At 45.9% G+C, this 20,870-nt stretch overlaps 1 protein-coding gene across 2 annotated transcripts in view; it reads left to right on the top strand.

The window, feature by feature from the left end:
• The first annotated feature begins 1,352 nt into the window (after positions 1-1,352).
• Positions 1,353-20,870, top strand: part of Aff1 (ALF transcription elongation factor 1) — a 214,939-nt gene continuing 195,421 nt past the window's right edge. For both annotated transcript variants that reach the window (XM_070013207.1, XM_070013206.1), the window contains exons 1-2: positions 1,353-1,581; positions 16,385-16,471. In XM_070013207.1, the coding sequence (XP_069869308.1) occupies positions 16,422-16,471 (50 nt within the window). In that variant the 5' untranslated portion in view covers positions 1,353-1,581; positions 16,385-16,421. The remainder of the gene's footprint in view (positions 1,582-16,384; positions 16,472-20,870) is intronic.

The following is a 20,870-nucleotide window of genomic DNA, read 5'->3' as shown; positions in this document are numbered from 1 at the left end:
TAGCCTTGGGCAAAAAAGTTCAGGGTCAGCATGCAAGCCCTGAGTTCAAGACCGTGACTGAAGCCAATAAAAGATAAAAATAAAACCCATCAGGTTTCATTGAGGTTATTAATTATTTTAACTTTAAATTAAATTAATCTCGTTTACAGAGATATGTAGAGAGAGGAGCAGTTAAATTTTGGGAAACCATCTATAGGAAATATGAGAAAGTAGTCAAAAGTTTAATTTGGAAATGCAAATACCTATCAGATTTGCTATTATGTGGACCATGAAGGACTCATGAAGGGCAAAGCAGTATTAGGTCTGAGAGAGAGAGAGAATGGATTTTGTGTGTGTGTGTGTGTGTGTGTGTGTGTGTTTGTGCGCGCGCATGTGCGTATGTGTACTGGACTTGAACTTGAGTTTTCTTGCTCTCAGCACGTTCACTGGCACTCTACCACTTGAGCCACACCCCTACCAGCTGGGATTCATTTTTTCATACTTATGTTAATTTTCATTATATATTACATTTAAGTAAAGCGATCTTCATCCATTTTTCATCAGTTTAAATCATTAAGACATCATAATGGTGCATCTAGGCGCTTCCTTCTAGGCCATTTGATAACAATCTTTCTATCTACGTGACTTTCAGAAGGAAGGTGAGAGCCGAATGAAGATGGCTTATTACTTTCCTTAGTATGTTCATAGTAGGTAGCAGCATGAAGGAGCTTAACTAGATAATAACTTGTCCCTTCTTTCTTTGGGTCTATTTGCTAAAGCGTCCCCTGATCCGTTTGAGTTTCCAGGGGTTCGGAGGCTGGGGGCCCGGTTTCTCTGAGACATTGAACACGGTTTCATTATTTGGGAAATGGCAACAATTTATCTGTTTTACAAAGGTTGTTGTGAAGATAAAACGGGACTGTGCGTGGAAAGCCTCTTTAAGCTGTAAAATGCTCCCCAGATGTTAGTTATTATCTCCTTCCAAAGGGTCCAGAATCTGTTTCAGAGAAACAGATTTCGGGAGAAAAAAAACCTCCTTGACACTTTCAGTCAGAACTTGACCCGGAGTTTCAGCTCGCAGTGAAGCCGAAGGGTTCTCGTGCCCGACTGCAGCCCGGGGCAGGGTCACCCACGCGGTCGGCGCGGCCACTGCAGAGTTCCACCCAGAGCCGGGGCCGCGATCCTCCCAGAGCTTTTGGGTGCTGCCAGCTGGAGGGCGTGGGCCGGGGCGGAGCTGGGCACCGAGGCCCCGCTGTGAGTCCGGGGACTGCTTCATTTCTCTGGAGCCTCCGGGGTGGGGGCGAGGGGCGTGGCCCTGCCGGGGGCGTGCCCTCCGGCGGAGGGCGTGGCTTAGGCCTCCCTGCGGAGTTGGGGCGGCTGGCGGCGCACCGCGCTGGCGAAGGAGCGAACGGGTCAGGAGCGCCCGGTCCGCGCGATCCTCGCGCCCTCGGCCGTCGCCTGCGCCCTCCCGACTCCGGAGCTGCCCTGCCGAACCTCTGGGAGGGGGTGGGGGCACGTTCCCCCGCACTGCCCGCACCGCAACAGGTCAGGGGAGGTGACGAAGGCGCACGCTTTGGGATTGCAGGACCGAAGGGCTGGAAGGTAAGCGGAGGAGCCCCGCGCGCCCCCATCCCGTCCCCGACTCCGGCTGGGGTCCGCCCGTCCCGGGGCGCCGCTACCGCCGCCGCCGCCGCCGCCGCCGGGGATTTCTCCGAAGCCCTCCCCGCCTCGGTGCCCGCTTCCCGGCGCGCTGACTCAAGTCGCTGGCCTTTCCACTTTTTCCGGTGGGAACCTTAGGGGAGAACGGGCCAAGGGGACGCGGCGCGAGCGCCGCCGCTCTGTGCAAAACCCTGGGCAGGTAGAGCCCCGAAAATCAGGACGCGGGATGGGGACGTAGGAAGAGACGCCTCTGCCCTCACCCCCTCCTGGCAGGTCGAGCCTCTGCCCTCGCGCCCCGCGTCTTGCGGAAAAGATGTCCCGTTGTTGGAAACCTGGTCTCTTGAGTTGCGTAATAGGAGTCCCAGAAGTTTCTGGAGGAGTCAGAAGCCCGGCTGCGGGCTCGTCCGCTCCCTGCTCTCCCCCCTCTCCCCCCCCCCCCCCGCTCCCTCCGATCAGTGGAGCGGCCCGAATCCCACCTCACTGTGGGCGAGGGGGGGGCGTTTGTCGGTGGTCCGCACCCCATGGAGGGCGAGAGGGAACCTCGGGGTGCGTCTCCGGGAGACTTGCTGCGGGGAGCGGGGACGTCTTAGGAATAGGGTGACTGGTTCATTCCTCTCGATTGTTCACATAACTGCTCCTTGCCATCGGACCCCTCCTCCGACGGTGCGAGGGCCCGAGCCCCGCGAGTTAGAGCGAGAGCGGGGAACCGAGGTGGTGTCTGAACCGAGGCTACCCGTCGTGTACCAGGAGTTCCTTTAATGAAGTCGGGAGGGACCTTCGAGCGGTTTCCTGCTTAGGTTTCTTCCCTCTCCCCTCCCCCCATATTGTTATGCAAACCACCCTCCGGAGACCCTTGGCTTTGGAAGTTGAAGACGACACTGTCGGGGGGTAAAATCCCTTGCGGCCTTGGATGATTGATTTTGCCTTGTTTTACTTTCTTTTAAGGATGTGGTGGGTCAGTTTTAATCCCGAAGGTGCACTGTCGTGGGGGGAGGGGCGGGGAAGGAAAAGGGGGTATGCCATACCACTGTAGAACCAGAGTTGAACCTTCAGTGAGCAACCATAAGTTAAGGCGAAAACCCAGTGTTCCCTGGACCAGTTGCAGAGTGAGAATTTTGAGCTCAATAAAAGGAGGCGCAGGCACATCAGACGAAGAGGTTTGTGGATTTTGCTAGTGCAAGAACTATGTCAAGGCGAGAGGTCATGTAGAATGCATAGAAGGTGGAGGACAGAGCTCTTGGAGCTCTGAGGAGGGAAACAGACGCATGGAAAAGAAAAACACCAATGCATTCTGGAACTGAGTTCTCTTGGGCTTAAGAATAATACCTAGGCAGGCCCTCTTTCAATGTTTACTTCCTCTGTCTAATGCATTTCCGTATATTGCCTTTCCTCTTTAGTGGAAAAGGTGCCTTGAGTTCGATATTCTAGGAATGGATTCACAGGAGAATTGAAATTTCTGGGTGACCTGCCTAATTTAATTTAAAGGTGTCTCTTTGCCAGTTTTGTGTTTGGAGACAACTTATGTGTAGAAGAGGGTTGGGGAGAATTGGAGGAAAATGATTCCAGGGAGCCTAGGAGAGAAAAACTCGAGGATGGATAAGTAATAATTAAGACTAAAGAAACTTGTTTGAATTTAGCTTTTTAATTTTATTTATTTTATTTTTTTGAGTGGCTGTGGGGCTTGAACTCAGGTCCTGGGCACTGTCTCTGAGCTTCTCTTTGCTAAAAGATAGCACTCTACCACGAGCCACATGGCCACTTCTGGCTTTTTCTGTGTATGTGATACTGAGGAATCAAATCCTGGGCTTCATACATGCTAGCAAGCACTCTACCACCAAACCACCTTCCCAGCCCTGTCTGTGAGCTGTTTTTTTTTGGCCCGGTCATGGGGCTTGAACTCTGGGCTTGGGTGCTGTCCCTCAGCGCTTCAGCTCAAGGATAGTGCTCTACCACTTGAGCCACAGTGCCACTTCCAGCTTTATTTCTTTTTTGCTTATGTGGTGGTAAGGAATCGAACCCAGGGCCTCAGGCATGCAAGGCAAGCGCTCTACCACTGAGCCACCTTCCCCCTGTGAGTTTTTTCTGTTCAAGATTAGAGCTCTACCACTCTGAGCCACAGAGCCACCACCACTTCCTGTCTTCTGGTGGTTAATTGGAGATTAAGAGTCTCATGGACTTTGCTGCCCCAGCTGGCTTTGAACCGGGATCCTCAGAACTCAGCCTCCTGAGTAGCTAGGATTACAGACGTGAGCCACTGGTGCCCAGCATATTCAGCTTTTTTTTGGGGGGGGGGTCCAGTTGTGGGGCCTGAACTCTGGGCCTGGGTGCTGTCCCTCAGCTCTTCAGCTCAAGGCTAGCACTCTACCACTTGAGCCACAGCGCCACTTCCGGCTTTTTTCTTTTTGCTTATGTGGTGCTGAGGAATCGAACCCAGGGCCTTATGCATGCAAGGCAAGCACTCTACCACTGAGCCACCTTCCCAGCCCCATATTCAGCTATTTTTAAGGAGAACAGGAATCATGGAAAGGATTTTGGGCAGATTTGAGACAAAGAAGGATTGAAAAGTGAGACTTTAAATATTGGGGATTGTTTTCATTTTTAAAATAGAATATGGAAGCCAGGCGTTGGTGGCTCATTCCTGTAATCTAGCTACTCAAGAGGCTGTGATCTCAGGATTGCGGTTCAAAGCCAGCCCGGGCAGGCAACTCCGTGAGACTCTTATCTCTATTGAACCACTAGAAAACTGTAAGTGGCGCTGTGGCTCAAGTGGTAGAGAGCTCACCTTGAGCTGAAGAGCTGAGGGATAGCACCAAAACCCAGAGTACAAGCCCCACAACCAACCAAAAAAAAAAAGGAATATGGAGAGTTGTGAGGTGTGTATGTGGACTTGCAGGTATGTGGCTGTGAATTCTTTGCTTTCTACTTGGCAGGACGAAAATGAACTGTTACACATTAAGGTGTATTATTCACTATAGAAACAATCATTTGGCATCTATTATTTACTTAACTCTTTTCCTGTGCAGAAATATAATTTTGACAAATCATGTGTAAATATAATCCCAATATTAGAATATTAGGATATGAATATCACCCCAATATTTGAATATAATGCAGAAGGAAGCATGATAGTTTTTTTTGTTTTGTTTTGTTTTGTTTTTTTGGGGGTTCGGTCGTGGGGCCTGAACTCTGGGCCTGGGCGCTGTCCCCCAGCTCTTCAGCTCAAGGCTAGCGCTCTACCACTGGAGCCACAGCGCCACTTCCAGCTTTTTTCTTTTTGCCTATGTGGTGCTGAGGAATCGAACCCAGGGCCTCAGGCATGCAAGGCAAGCACTCTACAACTGAGCCACCTTCCCAGCCCCATGATAGGTTTTTTTTGTTTGTTTGTTTTTTGATCAGTTGTGGGGCTTGAACTCTGGGCTTGGGCACTGTCCCTGAACTCTTCAGCTCAAGATGAGCACTCTACCACTTGAGCCACAGTGACACTTCTGGTGGTTATTGGAGATAAGAGTCTCAAGGGGCTAGGAATGTGGCTTAGTGGTAGAATGCTTGCCTAGCATGCTGTGGCTCAAGTGGTAGAGTGCTAGCCTTGAGGAATAGAAGTTCAGGGACAGTGCATAGGCACTGGGCTGGCTAGCCCCAGGACTGGCAAAAAAAAAAAAGTCTCACGAACTTTCATGCCCAGGCTGGCTTTGAACTGTGATACTGTGATCTTCAGATCTCAACCTCCTGAGTAGCCAGGATTACAGGTGTGCCTGGCAAGCAGAAGATACTTTAAATATTACTGTCAGCCACAGTATGCAGAACATACATGCATTTTTGTCCTAGGGCTTGAACTCAGGGCCTGGGTGCTGTCCATGAGCCTCTTTGTGCTCAAGGCTAGCACTCTACCGATTGAGCCACAGTGATAGTTTAGACTTTTTTCTGAGAAGTTTATTGGAATCTCAGGGACTTTTCTGCCCTGGCTGGCTTTGAACTGCAACCCTCAGATCTCAGCCTCCTGAATAGCTAGAATTTCAGGTGTGAGCAACCAACACTTGGCCTTTTCTTTTCTGTCATTTTTTCTGGGCTACTAGATCCTGCTGAGGGGTAATCAGACAATTGGCTGTCTCTCTTGCTTCCTATTTGGTTTAACTGACATTTGTAAAGAACAGGTTGAGGTAACAGTTTGTTTTTCTGATTAAGATACTTACATAATTGGGTTTTGAATTAAATTTGTAAAATATTAAGATATACATGTGAGTCGCAGTTTTATCAGACAGCACTTTCTTATCACTGTGGCTCAGTTAAAGTTACTTATTGCCTTGAAGTTGGAAAGATAAATGAATAAAAAAGGTTTTTGTTTGAGTCAGGGTCTATGTATGCAGCTGAAAGATGGCCTTTCCATCCTCCTGCTCCACCTCCCTCCCAAGGGCTGGATTACATGCATGTGCCTCCATGCCAGTTTATAGTTAAGTTTTTTTTTTTTTTTTTTTTTCTTTTTTTTTTGGGTCTGGTCGTGGGGCCTGAACTCTGGGCCTGGGCACTGTCCCTCAGCTCTTCAGCTCAAGGCTAGCACTCTACCACTTGAGCCATAGCGCCACTTCCAGCTTTTTTTCTTTTTGCTTATGTGGTGCTGAGGAATCGAACCCAGGGCCTCAGGCATGCAAGGCAAGCGCTCTACCACTGAGCCACCTTCCCAGCCCTTGTTTGGTTTTTGAGACAGGGTCTTGCTATTTGACCGAGGCTGGCTAAAACTCAGAATCCTCCAGTCTCAGACTCTTGAATACTGGAATAACAGGACTGGGCCACACCCATCTAATTTAAAATTAAGCTTTGGGGGGGGCAGTCATGGGGCTTGAACTCTGGACGTGGGCGCTGTCCCTCAGCTCTTCAGCTCAAGGCAAGCTCTCTACCACTTGAGACACAGTGCCACTTCCCGTTTTCTGGTGGTTAATTGGAGATAAGAGTCTCACAGACTTTCCTGCCTGGGCTGACTTTGCACCTTGATCCTCAGATCTCAGCTTCCTGTGCAGCTAGCATTACAGGTGTGAGCCACTGGCACCCGGCAAAATTAAGCTTTTGAAAATAAGATTTGTTTTGCATTTTTGTTGTTGTTCTTGGGGCTGAACTTAGGACCTGGGTGCTGTCCCTGAACTAATTTGCTCAAGGTTAGTGCTCTACCACTTTGAGCCACAGCACTACTTCTGGTTTTCTGGTAGTTAATTAGAATTAAGAGTCTCAGGGACTTTCCTGCCCAGGCTGGCTTTGAACTATGATCCTCAGATCTCAGTCTCTTGTGTAGCTAAGATTACAACACCCAGCTTTTTAGTATTTTTCTTTTTTTTTTGGTCGGTCGTGGGGCTTGAACTCTGGGCCTGGGCGCTGTCCCTCAGCTCTTCAGCTCAAGGCTAGCGCTCTACCACTTGAGCTACAGCGCCACTTCCCTTTTTAGTATTTTTATGAAAAGCAAATAGAAGTTTTATGCTCTGGCCTTTTAGCAAACAAGTTTGCATAATTCCTTATGTTTGTTGAATATTAAAATCCCAAATCCTGAAATGGCCACAGGCCCTCACTTTTTTGGGGGGGAGGGGGTCCAGTCATGGGGCCTGAACTCTGGGCCTGGGCGCTGTCCCTCAACTCTTCAGCTCAAGGCTAGCGTTCTACCACTTGAGCCACAGCGCCACTTCCGGTTTTTTTTCTTTTTGCTTATGTGGTGCTGAGGAATTGAACACAGGGCCTCAAGCATGCAAGGCAAGCCACCTTCCCAGCCCAGGCCCTCACTTTTTAAAGGGCAAAGCTAACTTATATGTACTCTTTGGGTGGGATGCAAAACCCCAACTATCAGGATATGGAAATATAGCTGGAATGTCCTTACATAAAACCTGACTTTATGTGTGTGTATATGTACAGGTACTGGAGCTTGAACTCAGGGCCTCAGTATCTTGCTTAGCTTTTTCTCTCAAGGCTGATACTCTACTTCTTAAGCCACGCCTTCCAGTAAAGCCAGACTTTGAAAGCTGTCAGTGGACTGAACTCATTGCTGTCCGTTGAAGCCCGAAGCCCAAAGTTCCCCTATTTCAGGTCTCTAAACTGGTAAAACTAATTTTCAGGAAATTGAGAAAGTGTGTTGGAGAGAGTATAAATTAAGGAACTGCATTTACCTTAAATATGCAAAGTTTGTGAATAAATTATATTTTGCTTTATTAAATTATAAATTCCCAAATAATCAGTGGCTTGATCATCTCCATTTTTATACACAGGTGACTTGGATCTCAGATATTATTAAAATAGGTTACATAACTTCAGTAGGGAAGTAAATATATAAAATATGTGATTCTTTGTAGATCCACATCTTTAATTATGATTAGTTGCCTGTGTGTATACAACCCATTGGTGCAGACGTGACACCCTGAGATGCTAAGGCTATCAAGGCTGTTAGTAGGCCCTTCTGTCTTAGTTTTGAGACAGAACTCTTTAGTCGATAGAACTCTTTTAGGAGTGTTCCCATGGGGGTGGGGTCAGCTGATTCTCCTAAATTATCTGGCCCATTTTGAACATGACTAAGGCTTTCTTGTTAGAGTGACGTTTTCCTATTAAAAGACAGATTATTCTAACAAATGGAGCCTGAAGGAAACAATTGTGTTATTAGTAAAATATCTTGGATTCATTTCTGACACTTCATGAGACTTATCCTCCACGTGCCAGCCAGTAATCTAATCATAGGAGAAATCCTGATGACAGCATGATCAAGAGAGTTAGGGCCCTGCTGTGCAGGTAAAATTTCCAATTCCCAAACATATTGGTGTTTACAAAAGGCTTTTCCATGACTTACTGTTTAAGCCTAATTGTAATTCTGAAGTTGGAGCTCATTTTCCATTTCAACATTAGGAAACTGAGTTGGAGTGAAGTGACTTGACTCTGACTCAAAGCCTGGTGCCCTTTCTACTGTGGTACACTGTGTTGGCTCTGTTGATATGTGGTTTCCTGTTTTTCAAGAATTACAGCTTGACTCTAAAATATAAATAGTGTTTCTCCTTGGCTAAGTAATTCTTTATGATCAGTATGGGAATTTTTTTAAAAAGCTGGTTTTTTTTTCCCCATTTAGCCTTCTGGACATATATTTGTGCCTCTAAAAGCAGACTTATTTCACAGATAGCTGTGGTTATTTGCACTGAAGATCCTTTACCTTTCTAGAAATTAAGACAGGGCTTTAGAGACTGGCTTCCTTACTTTGCTTTTTTTTTTTTTGGTGAGGGTACTGGGGCTTGAACACAGGGTCTTGTGCTCTTTAACTTTTTCACCCCAGACTGGCATCACAGCTTCACTTCCAGCTTTTTATTACAGAGTCTCAGGGACTTTCTTGCTAGGGCTGGCTGAGAATCTCAGTTCTCATATCTCAACTTCCTTAGTATCTAGGATGATAAGTATGAGAAACTGGCACCTGGCTTCCTTTACTTTAGGGAAGTTACACAGTCTATAACAATAGATATCATGGAATTTCTTTTATTGTTGTTGTCAGTTGTGGGACTTGAACCCAGGGCCTGGGAGCAGCAATCTCTGAGCTTTTTTGCTCAAGGCTAGTTAGTATTGTACTACTTTGCACCTCAGGGCCACTTCTGGTTTTTTGGTGATTCATTGGACACAAGAGTCTCATGGACTTTTCTGCCTGGGCTGGCTTTGAACAGTTATCCTCAAAACTCAGCATCCTGAGTGGCTAGGATTACAGGCATGGGCCATCAGCACCAGACCAGCTTATAGAATTCCAAAAACACATCCTAGTATAACTGCCATGTCTTTGAATTGTACAGGTAGGTAGCCAAATACCTGCAGTGGAACAATGGTTGACAGGCTTGTAGTGGACAGCTGCATTTGCTGGAAGGCAGATGTTCCCTCCCCAGCAGACTTTCTGGTTCAGGAGGTCTGAGGCAGTGCCCAATTTGCATTGTAGTGTTCTTAGGTGCTGTTGCTGTGGCTATTTCTAGAAGCATACTTTAGCACCACTGCAGTGTAGCAGAATTTAATAGCATGGTTTCTGAGCTGGACTGGTTTGAATCTTTTTTTTTTTTTCTTTTTTCTTGGCAAATTAAACTTGGTATCTGTGCTAGATAGGCAGGCACCTGTACCGCACCCTCAGCCTGTAGGTTTCAATCTTTCCTTTTTTTTTTTTTAATTGTCAGTCATAGGGCTTGAACTCTGAGCCTGGACACTGTCCTTGAGCTCTTCAGCTCAAGGCAAGTGCTCTACCACTTAGGCCACACCACCACTTCCAGTATTCTGGTGGTTAATTGGAGAAAAGAGTCTCACAGACTTTTCTGCCTGGGCTGGTTTTGAACCTCAATCCTCAGATCCTAGCCTCCTGAGTAGCTAGGATTACAGGTATGAGCTACCCGGCTTAATTACTCTCCTTTGACTAAATATACTAACTTTGAATTTGTTCCAAGTATCTTCTCTTAATGGGTCCCAATTCTAAAATGGGGGATAATGCATTGTATGATATTTTACCAGCCCATGAGGATAAGATAATCAGATTTCCAACCAAGATTCATATACTCTATCATGATCCCTAGCTTCCCTATGGTTACACTAAGTCACATGACTGATCTTGTCTAGTGGAAATGTCACTTCACCTCTAAACAACTGCTGTGGCTTCCATTCTCTTCTTTGCCTTGAGTGTTAAGGAGATATCTGGTAAGGCAGCAATGTTTTTGTGCCTCAAGATGACAAGTATAAAGCCATCATGGCAGGGTAGAAAGACCAGGCACCAGTGGCTCACATCTGTAATCCTAGCCACTCAAAAACCTGAGATCTGAGTATTATGGTCAAGTGCCAGCCCAGGCAGGAAAGTCTGTAAGACTCGTCAGTTAACCACAAAAAAGTCTGGAAGTGGAGGCTGGGAATGTGGCATAGTGGTAGAGTGCTTGCCTAGCATGCACAAAGCTCTGGGTTCGATTCCTCAGTACCATATAAACCAAAAAAGCCAGAAGTAGCACTGTGGCTCAAGTGTTAGCATGCTAGCTTTGAGCAAAAGAAGCTCAGGGACAGTGTTCAGGCCCTGAGTTCAAACCCCAGAACTGGCAAAAACAAAACAAAACAAACTCCCAAAAAACTGGAAGTGAAGGTGTGGCTGAAGTGGTAGAGTACCAGCTTTGGGTAAAAAAAGCCAGAGTGTGAAGCCCTAATTCAAGACTTAGTATTGGTGTACACACACACACACACAAATAAATATCTAGATAGATAGATAGATAGATAGATAGATAGATAGATAGATAGATAGATAGATAGATAGAGGCTGAAAGTATTATTGGGAGCTACCCTGTTCTGGTTTGTTATAGGAGAAGCATAAATTTCTATTAATTTAGGCAGTTGTTACTTGGAGCCAGATAACTGCTAGACCATAGAATGGAATACATAGAAAGGAGAGAGTGAGTGGGTTTGGAAGAGTGGTTGTGGGTTAATACTAGCTTTAGGAATCAGTGAATTCCTCTCTGAGAATGTATCCTTGAGCTGAAAGCCAAATGAGAGAGAAAGAGAGAAGGAGAGAAGGAGAGATGTTATCATAATGTAGGAGTCTGGTATAAGCACCAGGACCCAATTGAGCAAGTGTTTGTAGTGATAAAGTATTTAGGGATCTTGTGTTCTATTTTGGATTTCTGTGTTTGTGAGGTCCCTATGGTATGGGAAGCTAGAAAAACTGTGAATGGTCAAGACAGATTGGCGTTCTGGGAGATTCTGGACTGCTTGGGGTAAAATTCTGGAGAATCAGTCTAATAGTGCATGGTTCATGACTCATTCTGACACATTGTATGTCACCAGGAGACTGTTAATTTGTCTGCACGTTATCTGTGGGTAAAGAGGAAATAGAGATGGCCAGGAACTGATCAACCCTACAGTCCTCTGGCCTCCCTTTCTCGTCCTTTCCTTTGAAAATTAGGTAAGGATCATGGGACTTTGAGACTTACCTAGTTTGGTTATTAATCCAGTTCAAAAGCTGTGGAGTGTGAAGTCTGTGTATGTGATTTGCCTGGGAAAAAACAAACCAAACACCTTCAACAATAGCTAACCATTGGTTGAGTGCTCACATTGGACAGTCATTGTGCTGAAATTTTGCATAATTTTACTTAAGCCAACAATCACCCTATGAAGGTCCATATACTGATAAGATAGTTGAGAGCTTAGAGATGCACAATATTTTTTTCATTTTTTCCTTTTCCTTTCTTTCCTTTCTGTCCCCTTCCCCTTCCTTTTCCCCCCATTTTCCTTTTCCTATCCTTTCCTTGTCCTGGGGCTTAAACTCGTAGCCTGGACACTGTACTGGGCTTCAAAACAACACAAGACAACACAAAAACTCTCACAGGGCATCAGTGGCTCATGCCTGCAATCCTAGCTACTCAGGAGGCTGAGATCTGATGACTGGTTCAAAGCCAGCCAGGGCAGGAAGTCCAAGAAACTCTTATCTCCAATAAACCACCAGAAAACCGAAGTGGACTTGTGGCTCAAGTGGTAGAATACTTGCCTTGAGCTGAAGATCTGAGGGACAGCTCCCAGGCCCAGAGTTCAAGCCTCATGATCGACACACACACACACACACACACACACACACACACACACACACACACACACACACACACACACAACCTCCTCAAATCTAGCACTCTATCACATGGGACACACTCCCACTTTGGGCTTTTTAAAAAAGTGATGAATTGGAGATAAGTATCTCATAGACTTTTGTGCTTGGGCTGGCTTTGAATTCCAATCTTCAGCTCTCAGCCTCTTGAGTACCTAGGATTACAGGCATGAGCCACTGTCTTGGCTTTGGATTTCAGTTTGTATGGACCCAGTGCACTTCTGCCACCATTTTTTTTTTTTTTTTTTTGCAGGTCCTGGAGCTTGGGCTCTCTTGGGCTCTCTGTGCTCCACACTAGTTCTCTACTACTTGAGCCACAGCAGCACTTCCAGCCTTTTCTGTGTATGTGGTACTGAGGAATTGAACCCAAGGCTTCATGCATGCTAGGCAAACACTCTACCACTAAACCACATTCCCAGCCCCCTCGGTCCCCTTATTTATTTATTTATTTATTTATTTTTGGGGTCCAGTTGTGGGGCCTGAACTCTGGGCCTGGGCGCTGTCCCTTAGCTCTAGGCTCGTGCTCTACCACTTGAGCCACAGCGCCACTTCCGGCTTTTTTTCTGCTTATGTGGTGTTGAGGAATTGAACCCAGGGCCTCATGCATGCAAGGCAAACACTCTACTTTTTTGGGGGAGGTGGGGTAGGTCGTGGGGCTTGAACTCTGGGCTTGGGTGCTGTCCGTGCGCTCTTCAGCTCAAGGCAAGTGCTCTACTGCTTGAGTCACAGCACCACTTCTGGTTTTCTAGTAGTTTATTGGAGATAAGAGTCTCACGGACTTTCCTGCCCAGGCTGGGTTTGAACTGTGATCCTCAGATCTCAGCCTCCTGAGTAGCTAGGATTACAGTCATGAGCCACCAGCGCCTGGTGCACTCTACTTTTTTGGAGCATCAGATGGGGTGGGGGTGGGGTTGGAAGGGGGACTGCAATTACTACTTTAAATGTTTTTACTGCTTTAGGTAGAAGAACACCAAAATAAATACAGTATTGTTTCATTGGCCACATAGTTTATGTCAGAAAGAGCAGTCATATGCCAATAGCTCATACTTGGAGTCTGAGCAGCTATGATTATGATTTGAAGCCAGCCTAGATGGGCAAGTGTGTGAGACCAATCAACCACCAAGAGCTGCAAGTGGAGCTGTGGTTCAAGTGGTAGAGCACCAGCCTTGAGCAAAAGAGAGGGGATAGCATCAAGGCCTTGAGTTCAAGCCCCCAATACCAGCCCACACGTAACAAAGAACACTGAGGGAGATAGGGGAGAGAAAGTAAGTAATTAATACGGTGAAAAGTAAAAGACCAGGTGAGCAAAGCTGAGGAAGATGAATAGGTGTGACCCTGAGAAAATCTTAAGAGCTCTGCTAGAATAAATTTAGCTTTCTCTCTCTCTCTCTCTTCCCCTCTCTCCCCCCCCCCCCATCCCCCAGCATAGTGTTGCATCTCTGGGAGAGGAGATAACAGTAGGTCTACCAGGATGGCAACATTGTAGCTAACAAGCAAACAATTTAAATTTCCTGAGAGGGACATGAAAGACATTATCAGCAGTGATACAACTTTGGAAGTTCAGTGTTTCAGCTGTAGGAGAAACTGTAACCATTAACCTCTTAATCTCAGAAGGCAATTTAAAATGGATACAGTTTTTTCATGTAGTGTTGCCATCTGTCTCAAATAGTTTGATAACTCTGTGTGGATAATTTGGCAACATACCTTTGCCTTCAGAAATGTTTGCAGAACAAAATAGAAACTATGTCAAGCAAGTTAGCATAAGTGAGGGCAATTTACAAAGAGACACTAGAGGGAAAAGGAAACAGCTGTTGATAGTATTGCTTAGAGTTGTTTCTAGATAGGCACAAAATAGTATACACCAACGCCATCTGCCTAGGTTGCAGAACAAACTTTTCTCAAAAACCAGTTGTTTTAAAAGAAGACTAACTTTATTTTTTTGTTTATTTAGAATTAAGTGAGGGATTTCTTTGGTCGGTTTTTACCATTGGAAATATATATATATATATATATATATATATATATATATATATATATATATATATATGTATATATGTGTGTGTGTGTGTGTATGTATGTTATTTGTGGGATCCAAACTCTGGGCCTGGGCGCTGTCCCTCAGCTCTTCAGCTCAAGGCTAGCACTCTACCACTTGAGCCATAGCTCCACTTCCGGCTTTTTCTGCCTATGTAGTGCTGAGGAATCAAACTGAGGGCTTCATGCATGCTAGGCAAGCACTCTACCACTAAGTGTATTCCAGCCCTGGAGCTAAAATATTAAGATTGCTACTTGGACTTATATTTTGGCTTTTTTTTAAAAAAAAAAATCAAGCCGGGCGCTGGTGGCTCACGCCTGTAATCCTAGCTACTCAGGAGGCTGAGATCTGAGGATCGCGGTTCAAAGCCAGCCCGGGCAGGAGAGACCGTGAGACTCCTATCTCCAATAAACCACCAGAAAACCGGAAGTGGCGCTGTAGCTCAAGTGGTAGAGCGCTCGCCTTGAGCTGAAGAGCTGAGGGACAGCGCCCAGGCCCGGAGTTCAAGCCCCATGACCGACAAAAAAAAAAAAAAAAAAAAAAAAAAAAAAAATCAAGGCCAGCTCGTGCACTCGGCTTTCTCTCCCTCTCCCTCTCCCTCTCCCCCTCCCTGTCTCTTTCCCCTCCCCTCCCCCTCTCTCATCACAACTCCACTTCTGGCTTTTTGAGGTTAACTGGAGTTAAGAGTCTCTTGGACTTTGCTGTCCAGGCTGGCTTCAAACCTTGACCTTCAAATTTAGCCTCCTGAGTATTTTAGGTTTACAGGACTGATTCACCAGCACCTGGTCTCTCTTTATTTTTTTTTTTAAAGCATTGAATTCTTGTGTGAAAATTAACTGTTTTCTTATATGCTCAATGCTATGACTTTTTCTATTTTTTTTTCTGTTTCTCCTTTGTGTGATAGTACTGAAGCTTGAATTTAGGGCCTGGGTACTGTCACTTAGTTTTTTCACTCAAGGTTGGTGCTCTACCACTTGAGACATAGATCCACTTCCAGCTTTTTGGTGGTTAAGAGATGAATTTCACAGACTTTCTTGCCCCAGGTGGCTTCAAACTGTGATCCTCAGATCTCAGCCTACTGAGTAAGTAGGATTACAGGCTTGAGCCACCAGGGTCTAGTTTCCTCTTGTTACTTCTGTTGAGGATGCTGAGTTAACCTATGACCCTGGGAAAATTACTTAGAACTAAGTCTCTTATTAACAAAATGGGGCGTTAGTATTTACCTTGAAAGTTTATCATAATATTTACTTGAAATATCATTTTTCAAAGGGCTTGACACAATGCTTTACACAAAATAGACGCTAGGGAAATGTTATTTCCTTTCATCCCCACATAATAGACCCATGCTTATTTTTGCCTGAAATGTCTTTGAGCAGTAGCCTAAACATTTGAACAACTGCTAGGCACTGCCAGAAGTGGTGCTGTGGCTCAAGTGGTAGAGCGCTAGCCTTGAGCTGAAGAGCTGAGGGACAGCGCCCAGGCCCAGAGTCCAGGCCCCATGACCAGACTCCCCCCCCCCCCCCCCCGCAAAAAAAGTTTCACAGGGCTGGGAAGGTGGCTCAATGGTAGAGTGTTAGCCTTGCATGCATGAGGCCTTGGGTTTGATTCTTCAACACCACATAAGCAGAAAAAGCCAGAAGTGGGCCTGAAGCTCAACGCTAGCCTTGAGCTGAAGAGCTGAGGGACAGCACCCAGGCCCAGAGTTCAGACCCCATGACCAACAAGGAAAAAAAAAAAAAGGAAAAAAGAAAAAAGAATTTCACGGCCTTTCCTGCCTGGCTGGCTTTGAGCCATGATCCTCAGATCTCAGCCTCCTGAGTAGCTAGGATTATAGGCATGAGCCACCTGCTCCTGGCTTTGGTGGTTAATTGAAGATGTAAGGCTCACTGACTTTTCTGCCCAGGCTGGCTTCAAACTATGATTCTCCTCTATCAGCCTCCTGAGTAGCTGGGATTATAAGCATGAGCCACTGCTACCTGGCAAAAACAGTTTTCTAATTGAAGTGAGAGCTGTGAATTCCATTATCAAGAAAGTTTCTTACAGGCCATGTGGACCTACACCTTCATTCAGGGGCTGATGCTCATAGGTTACCATTTCTCTTCCAGATGTGCAGACCTGACTCTTTGCTCTGACTGGGCAGCGATGGCTTTTGCTGAGAGAATCAGCAGTAGCAGCAGCAGCAGCAGCAACAGGTGAGTGTGAAATCCAGAATATTTAATTTTACAATTAACTCTTCAATGATATTTGTACCTTTTCATTTTTGCAAATTTAGAACTCTTTGGTGCAGGAAAATACTTGAAATTTTCATTGTTTGGACTGGAGCATGGATCAAGTGATAGAGGGTCTGGGTAGCAAATGCAAGACCCTGTTTCAAATACCAGTTTGAGGGGACAAGGATAGGGGAGGAAGGAAAGAAAACTATTAGACTGGCTTCTTGTTGTTTCTTGTCATCTTCGTCATTGTAATTGTCGTCTTCGTTGTCCTTCTCCTCCTCCTCCTCTTCCTTCTTCCTGCCCTCCCCGTCTCTCCCTGTCTCTCTCCTTCTCTCCCTCTCTCCCTCTCTCTCTCTCTCTCTCTCTCACAAACACACACTCTCCCTCTCTCTCTACCTCCCTCCCTCCCTCCCTCCCCCCCCCCAGTCCTGGGGCCTGAACTCTGGGCCTGGGCTCTGTCCCTCAGCTCTTCAGCTCAAGGCTAGTGTTCTACCATTGAGCCGCAGCACCACTTCCAGCTTTTTCTGCTTATGCAGTGCTCAGGAATCAAACACTCTACCACTGAGTCATCTTCCCTGCTCCTAAACCAGTCTTAATAAGCCAAATTGTTTAATTTCACACTTGTACATAAAGAAAACATTTTGCACATTCACTTTCCTCCATACCTAGTTTAACCTCTCTCCTTCTACCAGTACCCATTCCCCTAACAGGATGTGTTTTACTTTCCTGTAATTCCTTAAAAAAAAAAAAAAAGTAGCCGGGCGCTGGTGGCTCACGCCTGTAATCCTAGCTACTCAGGAGGCTGAGATCTGAGGATCGCGGTTCAAAGCCAGCCCGGGCAAGAAAGACCATGAGACTCCTATCTCCAATAAACCACCAGAAAACCGGAAGTGGCGCTGTAGCTCAAGTGGTAGAGCGCTCGCCTTGAGCTGAAGAGCTGAGGGACAGCGCCCAGGCCCAGAGTTCAAGCCCCACGACCGACAAAAAAAAAAAAAAAAAAAGTGTATGGTAATTGCCAGTGTTGGTGGCTCATGCCTGTAATCCTAGCTACTAAGGAAGCTGAGATCTGAGGATCACAATTCAAAGCCAGCTGGGGCAGGAAAGTACGTAAGACGCATCTTCAACAAACTACCAGAAAACCGGAAGTAGCAATGTGGCTCAAGTGGTAGAGGGCTTGCCTCGAACTGAAGAGCTCAGGGACAGTGCCCAGGCTCAGAGTTTAAGCCTTACACTCTGTGTGTGTGTGTGTGTGTGTGTGTGTGTGTGTGTGTGTGTGTGTGTGTGGTAATTATGTACAGGGTTATCATCGTTGTCTTTTGCATATGCATGTACAGTATTTCAAGCATGTGGATCCTATCCTCACTCTCAGTTTTTCACACCCTCCCTATCCCTAATATTTAACATCTTTCAGTGATTTTCATTTTGCTATCTTCATTCATAAGTGCAACATGTTTGAAGTATTTTTTACCCTCTAACAATCTTCCCATCCCTCTTTTTCCTCCTCCTCCTCCTCCTCCTCCTCCTCCTCCTCCTCCTCCTCCTCCTCCTCCTCCTCCTCCTCCTCCTCTTCTTCCTCCTTCTTTTTCTCTTTAGGTCTGAGACCAGGACTCAAACTTAGTACCTGCTAATTTTGCTCAGTGGCTAGCACTCTACCAGTTGAGCTCTGCCTCCAACCCCAACCCTTCTTTTTTTTGTTTGTTTTTTTTTTTGAGGCAGGCTTTTAATAGCCAAGGTTGGCCTCCAACTTGAGATCTTTCTGCTTCATCCTCCTAAATGCTGAGATTACAGACATTTACTACCAGGCCTGCCTCCCCACCCAAATCTAACAATCTCTGAGTGTCTTTATTTAAAATGAGGTTGTTATGGCCAGGTGCCAGGGGCTCATGATTATCGTCTTAGCTACTCAGGAAGCTGAGATTTGAGGATTGCAGTTTGAAGGCAGCTTGGGCAGGACAGTCTGTGAACTAGTCAGAAGTGGAGCTATAGCTCCACTAGCCTTAATTAAAAAGCTCAAGAACAGTGCCCAAGCCCTGAGCTCAAGAGTTCAAACCCTAGGACCAGCACTAAAAAAAGTGGGAGAGGGGAAACTTTAGAATAGGTCAATGTTGTAATTCTGTGTCTAAGATACTGAGAAATGTATGCATTCAGCCTGTGTCAAAACAAACCCCACATGAATCTTTGTCATTATGGGACCCCCCACCCCCACCCCAGGAGAGGTTTGGGGGATGTTTATAAGCCATTGAGACACATAGTTATTCAGTGGTACTTATTGGGCAATAAATGATGCTGGAACCTTCTGGATATTTCCTACTTCCTTCTGTTTTGGGGTCATTTAGAAAATTATTTTCAGGTGATGCTGGAGGGGTTGTTAAACTTAGCACATTCTTCTCCCTGACCACAGGACATTAAGTCACCCGGGCTGCAGGAAATCATATCCTTGTAGAGCCTGGGGATGAGACTGTGCTCATTTTTAAGATTTGTTCAAAGGGTTCCGTTATACATACATTTAAAATGTTTGTATAGTTAAATGTCGTGGCCTTTGTGGGTTCTGCTTTTGATGGTACTTAAAAGGTCTTTCCTACTCCAAGACTGTGAAAATAATGGCATGAGTTTGCTCTTGGCATCGGTGTGATTTCATTTTTTGCATTAAATCAGTACTGTGATCTGGTGGCCAGTGGAATGGGTCTAGGCCACAGCTGGGTTTTGGTTGGCTCTTCAAAGCATTATGAAAGAAATGATCTGCCAGTGTTTTATGTAACCATGCAGACTTTTTATCTTTTGAAAAATTTAAGATTTAGCAACATGTATTACCACATAGCTGTTCTCAGAATTGAATAGCCTTATTTATTAGTGATGGTGGTGATGGTGCTGAGAACTGAACTTAGGGCCTTGTGCTTGCTAGGCAAGCATACTTCCACTGAGCAAAATGCCCTACCCCTCCACAGTTCTTTTTTTTTTTTTTTTTTTTTTGCTAGTCCTGGGGCTTGAACTCAGGGCTAAGCACTGTCCCTGAGCTGCTTTTGCTCAAGGTTAGCACTCTACCACTTGAGCCACAGTGCCACTTCTGGCTTTTTCTGTGTATGGTACTGAGGAATGGAACCCAGGGCTTTATGCATGCTAGGCAAGCACTCTACCACTAAGCCACCTTCCTGGCCCCATCCACAGCTCTTTTATATAGAATGTCAGTTGTCTTATTCTGAATTTAACAAGTAGTTTGCCATCATTAGTACTTTTCTGGTATGCCAAGATGGTGACATTTTCTCCCCTGGGCCTACAAATAAACCAGAAGTCCCACCTAATTTCTTCCTGTAGATGTCTGTTTTGTTGCTTTGCCTCTTGTGCTTTTTAAAGGAGAGAGGTTGGGGGAAGAGGAGCTGCTTGGCTGTCCTAAGTTGCCATCTATTTTATTTATTTATTTTGCTGATCCTGGGGCTCGAACACCTGGGCACTGTTCCTGAGCTTCTTTTTTTTTTTTTTTTTTTGTCGGTTGTGGGGCTTGAACTCTGGGCCTGGGTGCTGTCCTTCAGCTCTTCAGCTCAAGGCGAGCGCTCTATCACTTGAGCTACAGTGCCACTTCCGGTTTTCTGGTGGTTTATTGGAGATAGGAGTCTCACAGTCTTTCCTGCCCAGGCTGGCTTTGAACCGTCAGATCTCAGCCTCCTGAGTAGCTAGGATTACAGGCGTGAGCCACCAGCACCCGGCGTCCCTGAGCTTCTTTTGCTCTAAGCTAGTGCTCTACCACTTGAACCACAGCCCCACTTCTGGCTTTTTCTCAGTAGTTAATTAGAAGTAAAAGTCTCACAGCCTTTCCTGCCCAGGCTAGCTCTGAACTGCAGTCCTTCAATTTCAGCCTCCTGAGTAGCTAGGATTACATGCATGAGCCATCAGTACTCAGCTTTACTGTCCATTTTATATCTTTGACTTTTCAGTATTTTGATCCATCAAAAGCACAGTCTGTATCAGGTGCATGCCATCAGTATAGTCCAATCTAGTATTGGGGCTTGAACTCGAGGTATTGGTGCTGCCCCTTAGCATTTTTTGTTTTTTGTTTTTTGTCGGTCATGGGGCTTGAACTCTGGGCCTGGGCCTGGACACTGTCTCTCAGCTCTTCAGCTCAAGGCTAGTGATCTACCACTTGAGCCAGAGTGCTACTTCCATTTTTCTGGTGGTTAATTGGAGATAAGAGTCTCACAGAAGCTGGGCACAGGTGGCTCATGCCGGCAATCCTAGCTATTCAGGAGGCTGAGATCTGAGGATCATGGTTCAAAGCCAGCCTGGGCAGGAAAATCCATGAGACTCTTATCTCCAATAAACCACTAGAAAACCAGAAGTGGTGCTGTGGCTCAAGCAGTAGAGTGCTCGCCTTATGCTGAAGAGC

This window comes from Dipodomys merriami, unplaced genomic scaffold, assembly GCF_024711535.1.
Source record: "Dipodomys merriami isolate MVZ:Mamm:240054 unplaced genomic scaffold, mDipMer1.0.p SCAF_9, whole genome shotgun sequence".
NCBI classification, from domain to species: domain Eukaryota; kingdom Metazoa; phylum Chordata; class Mammalia; order Rodentia; family Heteromyidae; genus Dipodomys; species Dipodomys merriami.
This window is presented reverse-complemented; position numbering and strand designations above follow the sequence as displayed.